At 44.0% G+C, this 16,743-nt stretch overlaps 2 protein-coding genes across 4 annotated transcripts in view; both read left to right on the forward strand.

Moving 5' to 3' along the window:
- The window catches only part of igf2r (insulin-like growth factor 2 receptor), a 24,487-nt gene extending 13,076 nt beyond the window's left edge, over window positions 1–11,411 (forward strand). Inside the window, exons 33-51 of the mRNA XM_088402955.1 lie at window positions 23–154; window positions 511–670; window positions 749–857; window positions 931–1,012; window positions 1,083–1,216; window positions 1,581–1,727; window positions 1,806–1,964; window positions 2,044–2,251; window positions 2,359–2,511; window positions 3,040–3,274; window positions 3,349–3,485; window positions 3,880–3,997; window positions 4,594–4,740; window positions 4,817–5,001; window positions 5,887–6,073; window positions 6,242–6,391; window positions 6,657–6,726; window positions 7,321–7,599; window positions 9,042–11,411. Of these exons, the coding sequence (XP_088259081.1) occupies window positions 23–154; window positions 511–670; window positions 749–857; window positions 931–1,012; window positions 1,083–1,216; window positions 1,581–1,727; window positions 1,806–1,964; window positions 2,044–2,251; window positions 2,359–2,511; window positions 3,040–3,274; window positions 3,349–3,485; window positions 3,880–3,997; window positions 4,594–4,740; window positions 4,817–5,001; window positions 5,887–6,073; window positions 6,242–6,391; window positions 6,657–6,726; window positions 7,321–7,599; window positions 9,042–9,203 (2,954 nt within the window). The 3' untranslated portion in view covers window positions 9,204–11,411. The remainder of the gene's footprint in view (window positions 1–22; window positions 155–510; window positions 671–748; window positions 858–930; window positions 1,013–1,082; window positions 1,217–1,580; window positions 1,728–1,805; window positions 1,965–2,043; window positions 2,252–2,358; window positions 2,512–3,039; window positions 3,275–3,348; window positions 3,486–3,879; window positions 3,998–4,593; window positions 4,741–4,816; window positions 5,002–5,886; window positions 6,074–6,241; window positions 6,392–6,656; window positions 6,727–7,320; window positions 7,600–9,041) is intronic.
- slc22a2 (solute carrier family 22 member 2) lies at window positions 9,453–16,675 on the forward strand. 3 transcript variants are annotated; one of them, XM_088402960.1, is made up of 13 exons: window positions 9,457–9,600; window positions 12,428–12,488; window positions 12,585–12,857; window positions 12,976–13,079; window positions 13,152–13,306; window positions 13,445–13,613; window positions 14,099–14,213; window positions 14,293–14,396; window positions 14,556–14,770; window positions 14,833–14,935; window positions 15,113–15,225; window positions 15,309–15,408; window positions 16,413–16,675. In XM_088402960.1, exons 2-13 carry the CDS (start codon window positions 12,459–12,461, stop codon window positions 16,522–16,524), a joined length of 1,593 nt encoding a protein of 530 aa, XP_088259086.1. In that variant the 5' UTR covers window positions 9,457–9,600; window positions 12,428–12,458; the 3' UTR covers window positions 16,525–16,675. The 3 variants fall into 3 exon arrangements, with proteins under 3 accessions (XP_088259085.1, XP_088259086.1, XP_088259084.1); XM_088402959.1 differs by lacking the exon at window positions 12,428–12,488 and having other exon boundaries at window positions 9,453–9,600; XM_088402958.1 differs by having other exon boundaries at window positions 12,428–12,857.
- The last annotated feature ends 68 nt before the right edge of the window (window positions 16,676–16,743 follow it).

A 16,743-nucleotide genomic window follows, 5' to 3' on the forward strand; every position in this document is an offset into this window, starting at 1 on the left:
TTGAAAACTCTTCTCCCTGCAGGTCATCTGTTTGACCTGAACAGCCTGAGACGGGAGGGTGGTTACACGGTGTACGACCACAAAGCCCAAAGCAGGATATTCCGTCTCAACATTTGCGCAGACATAGCCAACGCCGGCTGTAGCTCAGGAACCGGTATGCTACAAAATAAAAAAATCCCATGTGCCTTGATAAAAAGTCTATTACACGCTCTCATCAAAACACCCCAAGGATCTTTACATTGAGACGTTGACAATACTTAATGTTTGAGGTGTACATGCTTACGAAAAGGCATTTCATATGGATTTGTCTGTTAAATGGTTGGAAATGTAATATACCTTAAAGATGTACTCATTCTCCTCACGTGCTATTTCCCTCATATTTATTTATGTTTGCACTAAGCCACTTTGGCGAAACAGTCCAAATGCTGGTAATGAAGTACGAGATGTGTGTGCATTTTTAATTGATATTTGCAATGGCTATTCATGCACTACTGTGACGATCTGCCACAGCGGTGTGCATTAAAGATGTCAACACGGCGCTGAGCGGTGGCCAGACCAGTGGGAAGCTCTCGTACAAGGATCACGTGGTGGAGCTGACGTATCAAGGAGGAAGTCCGTGCCCCGCCAACCCCACCCTCAAGTACAGCACTGTCATCCACTTTATCTGCCGGTATGACAGCCGCTCCCAACATTGACATCTGCTCAGAACCGGAGTGCCACATTGAAATCTGCCTCATGTATTTCATAGACCATCCATTATGAGCTCTGCCCCGCCAGAACCCGTCCTCATTGACTCCAACGCAGAAACCTGCACACAATTGTTTGCCTTTCACACTCACTTAGTTTGTGAACAGCCTGTGAGTATGTTTCTGTGTGTTTACAAGTTTTCTACAGCACATATTATCACTGTTTCAACTATCTTCCTCCCAGATCAAATGTTCCGTGCAGAACGGCTCCACCACTATTGACTTGGCGCCCCTGATCCACATCGCTACATACTACACTGCCACAGGTTTGCTGGCACTTGTCCACCAGCCTGACGTCGTCCACATTGATGTCTCGTTTGTCCTTGTGGTCTTCAGATGACGCGGTGGATGAAAATGATCACTCTCCGGACTTTTACATCAACATTTGTCAGCCTTTGAACCCCATTCCTGGGGTCACTTGCCCACCTGGCGCCTCTGTCTGTATGGACCCAGACAACGGGCCTCCAATTGTGAGTCACAATTTTTTTTTTTTTTTGCAAGTGGGAAATGAGAATTTTTTCAAATAATGACTGATTTTAGCAAATCTATGCAAGTCATATAATGTAAAAATGGAGTTTAAAACAAAGAAATTCTTTAATGGTGAGATTCAGATCCCTGAAGTCCATAGCCATCAATGATCGTGTATGAGTTCAAATGGATCTTTTATGTCTGTAGTTTTCAAGGGTACTTAATGAAAGAGTTCCTGGACTTTTTGATCTGATAGGCACCTCTGACACGTATAGTTGCCAGTTGTAGTGAATTAGTTAAAGTTGGATCCTTGAAATCTAAAGCCATCAAGTCAGAATCTAACATTTCTTTTTGTGTCTATGACAGGACATCGGGCGGACAACGAGCGGCCCTCAGATCAGCCCCATGGGCGACGTCTCCATCACTTATTCCAGCTCCACCCGGTGTGCATCCGACCCGGCCCAAAACTATACCTCCACCATCGTCTTCATCTGCCAGAGAGGCCTGGACTTGGTCAGTGCACCCCCCGAAACCCCAATCAATCCCCTAAAGCACTCATCGTACAATGAAAAAATTGTGCTGTTTTCTTAGGGCTCTCCCCGCATGCTGAGGCTGCAGGGCTGCGTATACGTTTTTGAATGGGCCACCCCCGTGGTGTGTCCGGATGGCACCCACACCAGTGGTTGCAAGCTGACTGACACTCAGCTGCAGTACACCTTTGACTTGTCCACTTTGACAGGCCAAGTGCAGGTCACCTCAAAGACACATGCATTATTTTTTTCCAGAATGTCAAACAGGCCCAGGTTCTGCAACAGTGTTTGTGCCACAGGTCCCTCTGGGCTCGTCCAACAGCTACCTCATCAATGTGTGTAGCTCAGTGGCCGAACCTGCTTGCAAGAACGCCGCCGTTTGCCGGGTGTCTGGCTCGGCCAAATCCGGAGAGTCATTCGGCATCAGCAAGGCTATGACCATGGACTTCAAGCATGAGGAGCAAGCTGTGCTGATGCAGTATGGTGGTGGGGATCCGTGCCCCCCCGGTAAGTGCTGGCCACGATCTGAAGTGTTGTTGGACCTTACTTTTGTTCATAGTTTCAATTTATAGCCCTCATAAGAAATAATGATGTGAAAATGGTGTGTGCTGTAGTGACGCAAGGAGGCGAGGCGTGCGTCTTCCCCTTTACCGTCATGAATCGCTCATACACTGAATGCACCACGGACGCGAGGACCGACGGCAGGAAGTGGTGCTCCACCACCGCCAGCTATGATCAGGACAGAAAATGGGGCTTCTGCCAGCCAGGTGAGTCAGCGCATTTCACTTAGCAGCATGGAATTCGCTCAGCGCAAAGCCACTAAATAAGTGTCAAGAAAATGGGGCAAAACATTTTGCCTCATGTTCCTTAAATAGTTAGTCCTTGAGATTTAGTGTCTTTATTAATTGAAACCACATAGGTAGATAGATGGTGCTAAGTGGCAAAAAAAAAAAAAAAAAGCTGATACAAGTTTAATGACTAAAGAACTGAAAGTCTTTCATGGTTTACTTACATCTGCCCATAAATTTGATTGAAATTTAAAATCGGGTGCAAGTGTATTGTTCGAGAGGATTTTTTTAGGGCGGCTGATTATAACTGCCCATATTTTTTTTTATAGAGCTTCAAGTTGTCATAATAATTTAAAAACCATTCACTTCAAGCAACATGAGTCATGGATTATGCTCAGCAACTAATCTATATCGCCGATGTGTTAGGAAAAAAGACATTTTCTAAATCGCCTTTAAGGAACATAAAGCCATCTCTGATCAAAATTTACTGTTGACTCTCTCCGCTAGCATCCGCCAAGCGGCAATCATCCATACTGTTTATGTGCGACCCGTCTGCGGGCCACGGCTTGCCGGAGCTGCTTTCACAAACGGCAGGATGCTCGGCTACTTTCGAGTGGCGAACGAGCGCTGTGTGCGCACCACGGAAGATGGAATGCAAGTTGGTCAGCCAGCACCAAACCTTCGACCTGCGAGCCCTGTCCTCCCTCACCGAGCCGTGGAAGTTCAACCACAACGGAGTCACGTGAGTCTATTTTGTTAACGGCATGTTTTCTTTTTAATTTTCCTCCTTGTGACTTTCCATTTCCGTACCTACAGATATTTGATCAACCTGTGTCAGGGGATTCATAAAGGACCTCCGGGTTGTGATGAGGGGGCCACTGTGTGTCGGCACTCAGCAGACGGAAGCACACAGATGCTGGGCCGCGTCCACACTCAGATGATGACCTATAAGGGTGGGAAATTTTGACATTAAGAAGTATGGCTGAATACAACATAGAAACTGACAATTTTCTTACCACTTTCACATCACTGTTTTACAAAGGTATTGGCAATTGCGATCCAGTGATAGCAGTATAGACACACTTTTTTGTATTGAATGGCGCACACTAAGTATAGTGTATTAATTAGTATTAATGGAATTGGTAATAGTATCAGTATTGGTAACTACCCAAAAATTGAATACCGGTACTCATACTGGTATCTGAAAAAAGTGACAGCTAACATCTCAACTTTTCACCTTTGCTAAATCAAGGGCGACATCACAGTTCACCACAATTCACTTTAGTAGATTTACTCTGTTATTCAAACTTTTTGATTATATCCGGTCATCTCTTTCCTCTCACAAAGACGACAAGATTTACATCACCTATTCGGCCGGTGACGCCTCCTGTGGTAACGGCGTGGCGGCAAGGACGGAGATCCGGATGAGCTGTGACAGCACCATCGGCCACCCGGCCATCATCAAGTATGAACGCAGCTTGACACGTGACAAAATGTTCATGCGTCAGTGAAGACCACGAACGTGTCGTGACGCCTTAGCAGCGAAATACAACAGTGACATTCATTTACTTTCCAGTTTAGCTGTCTCGAGCAGCCTGTTAATGACAGAAGAGTCTTCCGTCATTCAGGTTAAATTTTGGCATTTTGTGACGCCATTATAAAGCAATACGTTCTACAGTATGGAACAGGGGTGTCCAAACTAAGGTTTGGGGGCAACTTTTTTTTTTTTTTTTTTTTTTTACTCCAGAGGTTTTCTAAATATGCAACTATGGTGATCCCAATTACGTCATTTCTGGGTGATCAGAATTGAGAGGAAATTAGAGTAATTGAGTTTATTTATTCATTAATTATAATAATAATAATATTGTTGGATTGTTGACTTACTTTACATAGCTGTCAATGGCTGTGAATGACCCAGCCCACTAAAATTGGAACTTTGACATCTGAGTGACAGTGAATAAGTTTAATTATCCAAAAATCTAATGTTCTTATTGTGAAGATTTTGGAGGGGGGGCAGCCCGTGTATTGCTGTGTTAACGTAGTGTGCTTTAAATGTCTCAGCGTCGACGAGGCGTCTTGCCTCTTTGTGATCGGCTGGGAGACCAGCTTGGCATGTGCCGTCAAGCAGCATGCAGCGGAGATGGTCAACGGCACCATTCAGAACCCCAACACGGGTGCCCGCCTTAGTCTTGGAGAGCTTTACTTCAGGTAGTGTGGTATGAAAATGAATATGCCTCCTCCTTTATTTGACACCTATGCTCACTTGTGTCTGTGTCTGTCCTAGTCCCCACAAAGCCTCCGGAGACATCCGCGATAACGGGGACCACTACATCTACCACATTCAGCTGTCCGGGCTCACCAACAGTTCCCTGCCCACCTGTATGGGCGCCAATATTTGTCAGGTCAAACTCAACGGACCCAACAGGCGACGGATTGGCTCCTCCAGCAAGGCCAAATATTCCATCAAAGGTATTTGATTCGGGTTTTGGGAATTATAAATTAGGTTCAAATTGTTTGGGGTCTACATAATCGTTATTTTGCCCACTGACTTTTTTTCACCAATGGTTAGATGGCTTTGAAAAGGCAATACAAAAGTTCACCTCTCCTGCTTTTGGTGCACAATGTTGGATATTTCGAGTTGATGCAGTTTGGCCACTCAAAGGTTAATAAGTCATCCTTTCGTGCATCATCTTCGTCATCAGGTCTTGAAACAGACTCTGGCATCGTGACTCATTGACTTTTATTATGTAATTTGGAGATAATTTGTGGGAAAAACGGACTTTGATGGAAAACACTTATATATTACATGCAGGGAATCCGCGTATCTTCAACAAATTCAAGGAATTCATTATCTCTGATGGGCAGTGGCAGTGTTTGTCTCATTCACTGCCATTGACGGCTACAGACGTCAACGGTCCATTTAAACTGAACTAGTCCAAGTCAAAAGGATCCTCGAGTGAATGAGTTAATTAAGCTTAAGAAATAGCAAGTGAGCAAATCCTGCAAGAACGTCCGCTGCTTGGTTTATGCTCACTTTTTTATTTTTTTTATTATTATTTTTAAGTGTCAAGCCTTGTTTATACTGAATATAGGCCTACTGCCTGTTTAAAAAAAGTGCAATAAATAGACATGTTTGACCAAACATGATGAATAATCGTGATTAATAATTGTGATTGCACGTGATTATTATTTTGGCCATAACTGTGCAGCCCTATGTTGTCATTATGGGATGTTTTTTGTGTGTCAGTTTTGAAGTGAAAAAAAGAATAGATAGTCATTTGTTTTTAAATAAGACAAATGCAGAGGAAAGGATAAAAAGATTCTTTGCGAGTACTGGACTCATTCCCCCAACAGGTAACATCCTGGAAGTGACAATGTCTTCGGAGTCGGCATGCGGACGGGAGTCTAACAAAACGGTGTCATCCACCATCATGTTCGAGTGCAACCCGTCAGCCGGTGTGGGCATTCCCAAGTTCCTGCTGGAGACGGACGAGTGCCAGTATATGTTTGTGTGGCACACCGACGCCGTGTGTGGCCTCACGTGAGTCGCAATAGTAGCACATATTTAAAGGCTCACATCACTGAAATTGTCTCAGTCCAGTTTGAAATTTTGAAGAATTTTCTCAAATTTGCTTCTTCAATATTAAATATGTTTGTATAGAATTTTCATGAAAAAAAAAAAAAATCACGACCAAACTGTTTCCTGAAGGACTGCGGACATGCAGACGCAAGACGACGAGGACGACAACCTTCCGGTTCTTTCCAGAAAGAGTCAGGCAGCCGCCATCTTGCTGAGCCTGCTGATGGCGAGCTTGAGCGTTTGTCTACTTGCACTGCTGCTGCGGAAGCGAGAGAGAAGGTAAGGAGTGCTTTCGTCTTCTTTTTAAGGACACAACTTTTAATGTCTTTTTTACTTCATGAGTGCGGATGGAGTCTTGACATGATCGGGTTCCACTTTGTGCTGGAATGTGACTGAATCAATGCTCAGCCTAGCCTCCAAATCATGGCCATAGAAACTCAATGTGGGGGCGGATTTCATCTATGTTACCTGAATCTCATTTGGTCAAAATGGATATAATCAAGATGGCATTTTTCAAACGTCTCTTTTGTTTGTTGACTTTTAGAGAAATGGTGATGCAGAAGGTGACCGGCTGCTGCAGGAGAGGCAACCAAGTCGCCTATAAATATTCCAAGGTGCGTTCCTTCTTCTGGTGAACAAATGAATCACATGGATAGTTTGGATAGTTTCTAATTTTTCACTATAATTAGTATTGTATTTCATGTTGACTTTTTTCTTTTACGAGTGTTTTTTTTGAGGGGCGGGGGGGAAATTTGAGCGCCTTTGACGTGAAAGGACATCAACTTATGAGGGTTGCCATCAATGTGAATTGATGTCAAACTTTGTTTTTTTTTTTCCATATATAGGGAATTTGGAACACTACCAAGGGGAGCCTTCAGGGGTTACCACAGATTAATCAATTGCATAGATTTGAATGTAAAATGGTGCTTAATGTATGTAAAATGATTCCATTATCCCAAAGTTATTCCATTAGTTTTTGTAAATGATAATAACCTACCCTTATTCTAAAAGCGTTAGCCAATTGTGTTCACAATCTTTGCTGACGTTTTGGTTAAAAAAAAAAAAAAAAAAGCTTTAAAGCAATAAAAGTTTAAGATTGATTAAAAGCCATTTTAGCTTGGAAAAACGCCACGTTTTCTTAATTGGCTGTAAGGGGTCCCGATACCGCTGACGGGTTGTGAAGCAATGTTGCCTATGCGGCCTTTCAGGTGAACATGGATGAAGATGCCGGCGAAGACGAGATGGAGTGGCTAATGGAGGAACTGGAGGCTCCCTCCGCGACTTCCACGTCTTTATCCTTCTCCTCCACTCAGCGGGGCCGTGCTAACCACAGCAACGGGCACATCAAGACCAAGCCGGTCAACACGGACGGCCTGCGCTCCTTCTCGTTGGATGAGCAAGAAGACGACAGCGAGGACGAGGTGCTTAGCGTCCCCGGAGTGCGCGTGGTCAAGTCGTCGTCTGCCCATCGGAGCGTCTTCCTGCAGGTGAGCGCCTTCGGCCCTCATACTTCCAGATCAGTGGTATCGGTAAAGTACCCTTAAACTGGCACAAAGCAATATTGGGTGGAGACCTATAACAGCATTGTCTCATTTAATTAACTTTGGAACAGCCTGAGTAGTGGCATCTCTTTGCGCTTTTTACTCAGCAACTTCCTAAGATAGATCGTGCAACATCCTCTTTTATTTCTAGCCTGTCTGCCAGAGAGTTGCATGACTACAATATCAAAAATAACCAAATAAAGGAATACAATGTAATATTTTGCAAATGTATGACACAATTTAGCAATAAGGTGCCTCTTCTTCCAATTAATTCGCTCTTAATTTGAAAATAATTATGTTCTGGCAATGGCATTAAAAAGCATTAAAGTAGATTTGCCGATACCTGTAGAAACCCTGTTAAAATCCAACGGAACCCCTTGAATTGCCTTGCTGTACCCCTATTTGAGAACTTCTGCCCTAGAGTGTGTAAACATCTGAGCACAAATATATTGTGAGATGATCATTGTTAGTTTGAAAAAATATACATTTTTGATCACTACGCTGTTCTTCTATTTTGTTGTTTTATATGAATTCACCTTGTGATTAGCAACATTATTTTCCAGCAGGTAAGCCAGAAAAAAAAACGATGTTATGAAATCTATCTTCAGAGTGTGCTGAATAAAATAGAAGTGCTACTACACACTGTACGCCATTCCAAAGTCTAATCAATCAAACACAGAAGGCACAGCACACTGCTGTTGTGTACCTTACACTGAAAAGATGTCTCTGTACGACTTCTTTTTTCGAAAGAGGTCTCCACATGACCTCTTTTCATCTGTGAAGCCCTTTGAGACTTGGGTGATTTAGGGCTATACAAAGAAAATGAAGAGAAGGGAGCGCATTCATTTTTTTTCGGATTCAACAACGCTTTGACTGTTCTAGTTCACATCTTGGCTTGGAAAACAGATGAAGCAACAAGTGTTGCCATGAATCACTTTGGCAAGGTAACATCTTGCTGGTGACAATTAAAGTACCTTGTCTTTGAATGGAATTTTCTACAATAACAGTAGGTCTTGCCTATACTTGCACTTTTGGCCAAACAAGCATTTACGTAAACTGATATCTTGTCTTTATTGGCATTTGGGCAGTATAACAAATTTCCATCACTTCAACTTTGGCAAGAAAACAACAGACAAGATGAACCGACATGCCTTTGCTTGTGTTTTGGCACGATGGCGATAAAGCCGGCCTTCACTTGCTTTTCGTCAACTCGAACTTTGACAGCGTGACAACGTATCTCGCCTTCCTTCGCTCGCACTTCGGCCAGATAACAGGCAAACAGATGAAGCAACTCGTCTTGTCTTCACTTTGACAAAATAAACAGCGTTTTCTTCCCTTTGCACTTCATCATGATAAACCTCTTCCCTCTTTTTTTTTGTGGCGGTCAGGAGGAAAGCGACGAGGACCTGGTGGGCCTTTTGGATGAGCCCGAGCGAAAGCGCAAGAGCGCAAAAGCCGACTCGGCGGCCGGGCGCCGTAGTAACACCGCGGCGGCGCCGAAGCCCAAGCGGGAGGACGATGACAGCGATGAGGACCTCCTACGGGTGTAACGGGGCCACCCGCACCCCGGAACTGTTCTCGTTTTCTCTCAATCTCTTTCTCAGTGAATGTCGCCATAGCAACGCCCTCAGCATTACTGACACTTCCTCCACCATCCCCTTTGCCGCCATCTTGTTATTTATTGATTGCTCCGTTATTTAAAGTGTTTCTCAGCGTTGCTGTGGAAGCGATCAAGATGTGCGAGCTGGTCCCTCGTGTCTCCGGCTGCCGCATTTGTCCACAACGGTGTTCTTTTTCATTGTAGCCGTGCCATTTATTTAGCACTTTATCTTTAAGCGAGCATCTCTTTTGCAGACTGTTAGGACCAAGGGTTAGCGGCGGCAAAGAGAATTGGCCATCCAAATGACCAAGGAACGAACGCTGGTCGAGCGGACGTGTTTGGTGAAGGTCAGTCGTCATGCGGCTTTAAAGGGAATTAAGATGCTTGGGTCTTGCATTGTTTACACTCGGTCAAAAGCTCATCTTTTCCCCCCTGAAAAGAGCGCGAGGCCTTTTAAAAAAAAAAATCGATTGTTGTCACATTTTCACGCTTTATGTAGATGATCCTTAGTTTGCTTGAGATTTTATGATTATTTAAGCGTGACTCTGCCAAGGGATGAAATTTTTGAGAGTGGCGATGTAAGTGAAGTCCAGTTAAAGCCATATTTCTATGCCTGTTATCATTATTTTATTTTTTTTAGTAGTATTCCCTCGTCAAATTTATATTTGCCACATTGTTTGGGTGAAAATGCCAGCATAATTATGAATTGTTTTGAGGGCTGACATGTTGAGTGTATATAGTCATCCATTGTTTGCTGCGGGATTTTGTCCACGTAAGTGAATTAACACCTTCACGCCAAAACAAAACATGAAAATGAATTCAAGTTATTCAAATTAATACCTCGCCTCACATAAATGATAAAAAGGTGAGCATGTGTCATCAACTTGAGTAAATAACCGCCACACCTCACTTCAATGCACTTTTCTCTCATCGCAGAAAATATCAAGTGAGTGGATAAATACCTTAGCTTGTATAAACAACCTTTTTCAACCTCCGACTAAAAAGGTACTCACCCTCAAAAACAGATAAGCAACTGTTGTCGGCCACTAAAGCAAATGAATGCCTCACTTCACATAAATGCTCCCTTTGGTGAGATTAAGTGATCACTTGTCGTTAACTTGAGCAAATAAGCGCCACGCCTCATCTAAACACACTTTCCTCAAATAACAACTACAAAATACGGATCAAGTGTGCATCTGAGTAAATAAATACCTCGTATTTTCCCCACGGAAAAAAAGGTGCTCTTCCTCAAAAACAGATGAGCAAGTTTTTCCCCCTTAAGCAAATAATGCCTCACCTTACATAAATGTCACTCAGACACAAAAGTGTTCCTCCTCAAAAATAGACGAGAAAGATTTGCCCACTTAAGGCAATAAATGCCTCACCTCACATAATGGTCCCCTCAGAGAAATTAAAGAGGCGATCATCAACTTCAGTAAATAATTCCCAATCACACCTCATTCAAACACACTTTCCTCTAATCATAGAAAAACAACCGGTCAAGTGTGTGAATAAACACCTCATCTCGTATATTAAATTTTTTTTCCTCCTCGGAAAAAGCTTTGCATACTTAAACATATGCTGGACGTCACCCGACATCAAGGTTTATCGAATGCCACATTGAAACAAAACATCAGATTTTAACCTCAGAAAAAAAGGGTGGTGTTTCCATTTCAAGAAGAGCCTCACCTCACCCGACAAACGTAGCATCAATTCACATAAATGCCTCACCTCTCATAAACAGCCTCTTTTGTCAAGTTAGCAAACTTAGGCTTAAGAAATCTATTTGCATTTCAGTCATAAAAGTCAAAGACGTTTATGTTAAGCTGTAACATTTCAACAAATAAATCCCGTACAATCGTCGAAGCTGTGAGAAAGCCTGGCTCGGTACGTGACGTTGGCTACAGATTGTTTTTTTGTTTTTGCTTTTTTGGCTTTTATTTTGGGTATTTGCACGTGCTCTACTTTAGTTTTTGAAAAATTTCAAAAGCGAACATGAAATGGTGGCGCACTGGAGAAAAGCACAAGAATTGCGGTGCGATCATAATCATCGTTATCATCCTGCTTTTGTGTTCCCAAGTTTGTGCTCATTTTTGCTATTTAAAAGAACCTTCATGAAATAAGTGTCTCTTTATTTGATTAAATACTTTATGAATGATGCCGTGCTGTATTCTTGTATGGTGCATAATTCCTGACAGGTGTAACTAATATATAACAAATAACAGGTCACTTGGCTTGGGATGTGACCTAAATCTGACATGTTTATTTTTTAAAACACTCTACCATGTGCCTTAAAAACAACCGAACTCCTCACCTAACATACAGTAAATGGCCCCGTCTTCAACCTAGCAAATAAACGCCTCCTCGAACTTAAATCATTCACCACAATCGACGGCTGTAGGCATCAAAGATCAATTTTTTCTGGGTTGTGTTATTGACGACGAGATAAGTCCAAAATCTATTTCAATAGATGCAAGCCTCATTTGTCTTCTGTACATAAAAAAGGGCCTCCACTTCAAACTTGTTTATCATGCACTTAAATTTAACACCTCACCCCCACAAACTTCATTCTTCTCATTTACGGGGAAGGTGGTGCTCAACTTTGAGAAAATCAATCCCTCGCCTCACAGAAATGTCCTTTTGTGATCTTGGAGAAAAAAACACAAGTAATTGTCATGCACTTGAGAAAATAAGCGCTTCACTTCACAAAAACTATTTTTTTTTCAGTTGTTAAAAGAATGATTCAAATCTCACATAACTCAGATTTTCACCGGTCACTGTAAATCATAGGTGTCAAACTCCAGTCCTCGAGGGCCGGCATCCTGCATGTTTCCCCAACACACCTGATTCAAATGATTAGCTCATTAGCAAGCTCCGCAGGAGCTTCAAAATGATCCCAATCATTTCGTGTTTTTGAGGGAAAAGTTTTGAAAACGTAGGATACCGGCCCTCGAGGACTGTGGTTTGACACCTGCGCTGTAAATAAATGCCTCACCTGACGTAAATCCACTTTCATTCCCCAACCGGTAACTCAACCGTGCACGTTTGTGTATGTGAGTGACGTAAGCTACGAACGCCACGTGACGTCCAGAAGCATGCGTCTGCAAACACGCTTTAACGCTTCGCCGCTCAGCCGGCTGAACTTTGCTCTGACCCTTCCGCTTAAAAACGCAGCGAATCGGACCGCTCACCATTTTCCGCCACAATGACTTCCTTCGATGACATCTTGGAAGAGGTCGGCAAGTTCGGCCGCTGCCAGAAGCGCATCTTCGCTCTGCTCTGCTTGGTGTCCATGCCGTGGGCCGGCGTCTACGTGGGCATCGTCTTTCAGGGTTTCACGCCGGACCACTGGTGCCGGGACGGCGCGGTGCAGGAGTGGAGGGAGTCGTGCGGCCGAACGCTCGCCGACGGCCGGCGTCTGACGGCGCCGCTGGTCAACGCCTCGGGCGTGCTGCAGCGCAGCAGCTGCGAGCAGTACGACGTCGACTGGAACGCCACGCTCACCTGCGACGCCAAGGAAGTTAACCTGAGCGGGGTGTCCACCAAGCCCTGCGCCAGCGGATGGGAGTACGACTACGAGGGGAGGCGATCTTTTGTCACTGAGGTACGTCCTTGATGTGAAATAGAATCATCACCGGCATAGATTCTTTATCTTCTGTGCAAAACGGTCTTTCGTGCGTAGCAGTGCCACCGCATTTTTTAAGTGATGTTTGCATTTGCAGTTTGACTTGGTATGCTCCGATGCCTGGCTGATGGACATGTTCCAAGCCATGCTAAACATCGGTTTCCTGCTCGGAAGCATCGCCATTGGTTACCTGGCCGACAGGTGAGCAGCCGGCGTCACCGTAGTCCACTCTGACATTGCTTCCTGACATTTTTTTTTTTTACCTCTACGCAGGTTCGGCAGGAAGTTGAGCTTCGTGATGTCCAATGTGTTTAACGGGGTGGCGGGCATCCTGGTGGCATTGGCGCCCAACTACGTGTCTATGCTGATTTTCCGCGTGCTCTTCGGATTTGGCGTGAAGGGCGGATGGATGGCGGGATACGTGCTGAGTGTGTAACCCTTTTGATCTTATTGCAATTGACAAAAATTATCCAAACAGCCACTAATGATAATTAAGATGATCTTTTATATATTAGCCCAATGACTCGATCTCGATAGTATCACGATCCATCGCTATTCTCTTCTAGTTACGGAAATTGTGGGCGTGGAGTCCAGGCGCACAGTGGGCGTTTTGTACCAGATGTTCTTCAGCGTGGGACTACTGGTGCTCCCCCTGCTGGCATACTTCATCACCGACTGGCGCTGGCTGCAGGTGGTCATCACCATTCCTTACTTCATCTACATTGTCTACTACTGGTAAGATTTCCTTTTATAATAAGAATTTATACTATTAATTTGAAGGCACTTAAACATGAAGATACGTAACTCAGGAAGCAGGATCTAACTTGGAACGTTACCTAGGAACGAGAGCCAGATCTTTAACTGAGAACTAGCAATGCTCCTCAAGGACTAGTGATTTAATCAATGATTCTTAAACGAAACGAAGCTTTACACAGGAACTGGTAACGTTACCGCTGAACAAAGGACTTTTTACCCCTTTGGCGGTATTTGTCCATTTTTGGGACCGTGATTGTCCAGAACGTTGGAAAGAAAATTTTATGTTTTCAGTGTTGAAAAAGATATACTCATGAAAAAATACAAATAAAAACACCACGTGGGTCAACAAGTAAAATCGTTACACAAGATGTAATTACAGTACTGACAACTAGGAACTTTTCACAATTAGTAATATAGAGTGGTAAATATATGTCTTTATCTATATTGGCATCTGTTCTTGGCAGGCTTATCCCGGAATCTCCAAGATGGCTTCTATCGCAGAACAAGAAGTCCCAAGCTGTGGCCATCACTGAGGCGATGGCCAAAGAAAACAACAGGACTCTTAGCAAAAACATTGAGGTCTGCTCTAAGTGGCCTCCACGTTATAGGCACTCCACAAACCCAGCTTTAATCCAGTTCTGCTTTGTCTGCGGCGTAGACTCTGGCGGACGACAACGCTGACACCTCATCCACCGCCTCCCTGATGGACCTGATTCGAACGCCCAACATGAGGAAGCACACTTTCATTCTCAGCTACAACTGGTCAGTACCCACCAAGTTTAATAACCTTGGTACTCTCTAAGACACTAGCTCAGTGCTTCTCAATTAAATTGTGCAGATGTTCGCTGCTGTGGACAATAAAAGTCCAAAATATGTACAAATACCATCGAAGGGTTCAACAGTAGTGCCATATTCTCACAGGTTCACCAGCGCAGTGGTCTACCAAGGTCTTATTATGCGTCTGGGCATCATGGGAGGAAACGTCTACATCAGCTTCCTGATCTCCGCCCTGATGGAGTTTCCCGCCGCTTTCCTCATCCTCCTTACCATCGAGCGCTTGGGCCGCCGCCTACCCTTCGCCGCCGCCAACGCTGTGGCCGGAGCCGCCTGCTTCATCGCAGTCTTCCTTGAGGACGGTTAGTAACGTCATCTTCCTTCACGGCTGGGGTGTGGCTAACGCTCGGTGCGGCGCCGGCAGGTTGGTTGAAGACGGCGGTGGCGTGCGTGGGCCGTCTGGGAATAACTATGACATTCGAGATGGTCGTTTTTGTCAACACGGAACTCTACCCGACCTTTGTCAGGTAAAATCTTCATCGCCTCAAGCCTCGATCACTTAAGTGCTACATGTGATCAAAAATCTACTAACTTTACAGAGGAACTAGGGTCTTGAGCCAGAAGCTACCATGTCACGTTCTCATTTTCTGGTCCTAGTTACACTTATTTCCTGAAAAGGTTCTAATACCATCTACTGAATTCAGGAATCTGGGCGTGTCGGTGTGTTCCACGTTATGCGACGTCGGCGGTATCGTGGCACCCTTCTTGCTCTACCGGCTGGCCGTCATCTGGTTGGAGCTGCCCCTCATCATCTTCGGTTAGCTTGCTATGCCGTGCTAGCACACATATTCAGGCTAAATAGCTAGTTGGAGTAACCTTCAGAATGTTTATTCATTTCAGGCTTCCTGGCGTTCCTGGCTGGAGGGTTGGTCTTAATGCTTCCCGAAACTCGCGGACTCCCACTGCCCGAAACCATCGACGATGTCGAACACCCAGAAAAGTGAGTCACAGGAAGTCTTGAGCGAGAGTTGTTTGTAAAAGACAGTTTTTATGTGGTAATGCCAGTCCTTCTCAAATATTTGAGAAGCACACGCTTATGCCAAATGGCTAACGCTAACAGTTAATGCAAAGTAGATGCTCTAGGTGTGCTAACTAGCTAAATCTACAATGCTAGTTCCCACAGAAACGTTCTCAGGGAATAATGATCAATTTTGGACTAAATTCCAGTGTTTATTTGGCTAAAGTTCAAATTGTAGTTGCAGAATTCATTTCATAGTTCCTTAGGAAAGGTCCATGGTCCTGAAAGTGTTTTTTTTCTGTTCCCCGGTAAAGTACAGAGTTGCTGGATAAAGAATTTAATTCCTAGGTAAAGTTCCTTGTTCTTGAGGCGTCCCCAAGTAAAGTTTATAATATTACGTATTCATGAGTGAGGTTTGGACATACTTAATTGTCCTTACGTGTGATTGGGTGCGTGAAAGGGTTATTCGTCTCTGTGTGCCCTGCAATTGGCTGGGAATCAGTTCAGGGTGTCCCCCGCCTACTGCCCGAAGTCATCCGGGATAGGCACCAGCAAGCCTGTGATCCTTGTGAGGATAAGCGGCTCTAGAAAATGGATGTTTGGATGAGTGAAGTTCTTATTTTCAGTTTAAAGTATCCAGTATCTTGTTCCTGCCTTAAATATCTACATTAGTTCCAAATGTCTTCTGTTTCCTAGTCTTCTAGTCTCTAGTTTCTAACGATCCTCCTTCCCAGGAGGTACTTGTTCTTGGGTAGAATTCCTAGTTCCTGTGCAAAGCTCCTTGTTCCTGAGAAGCAAGTTCTTTGTAAAATTCCTACTGTCTGACTATGACGGCAAAGCTCTAAGTTCCTTGGTAAAAGTCCTAGTTTCTGTTTACAGGCTAAAGTTACTTGTTCCCGCATAAAACTCCTAGTTCATGCTAGTTTGCTAAAACTAATGCTAATTGTGTCCAACGTTGACCTTGATGCGGGTTTTGCTCTTTTTAGGATGAAGCAAAAAGTGATGGAGCAGCAGCAACAACAGGAGTTGTCCAGCAAGCTTCTCCCCAACAGCACATATGGCAACATTTCCACCAACCAAGAACCCGCAAGTGTCTGAGCTCTTCCCTAAATCTGTTATTTATTTAGCACTAGTGTGACAGCAGCTGCCGTTTTAGTCAGATGATCTTGTATGCTGCACGCTGTGTCGCGTCGTCCCTGTACGATTTCTCCCCTTTTCTTTCAAGGAATAAACTAGAACTCTTTGTGTATTCTGGAATCTCTTGTATGTTTGTTGTCACGGGGATCTTCTTGTTTCGCATTAGCACGATTGCAGAGT

Source organism: Hippichthys cyanospilos, chromosome 20, assembly GCF_059441005.1.
Source record: "Hippichthys cyanospilos isolate Australia breed blue-spotted pipefish chromosome 20, RoL_Hcya_1.0, whole genome shotgun sequence".
Lineage (NCBI taxonomy): Eukaryota > Metazoa > Chordata > Actinopteri > Syngnathiformes > Syngnathidae > Hippichthys > Hippichthys cyanospilos.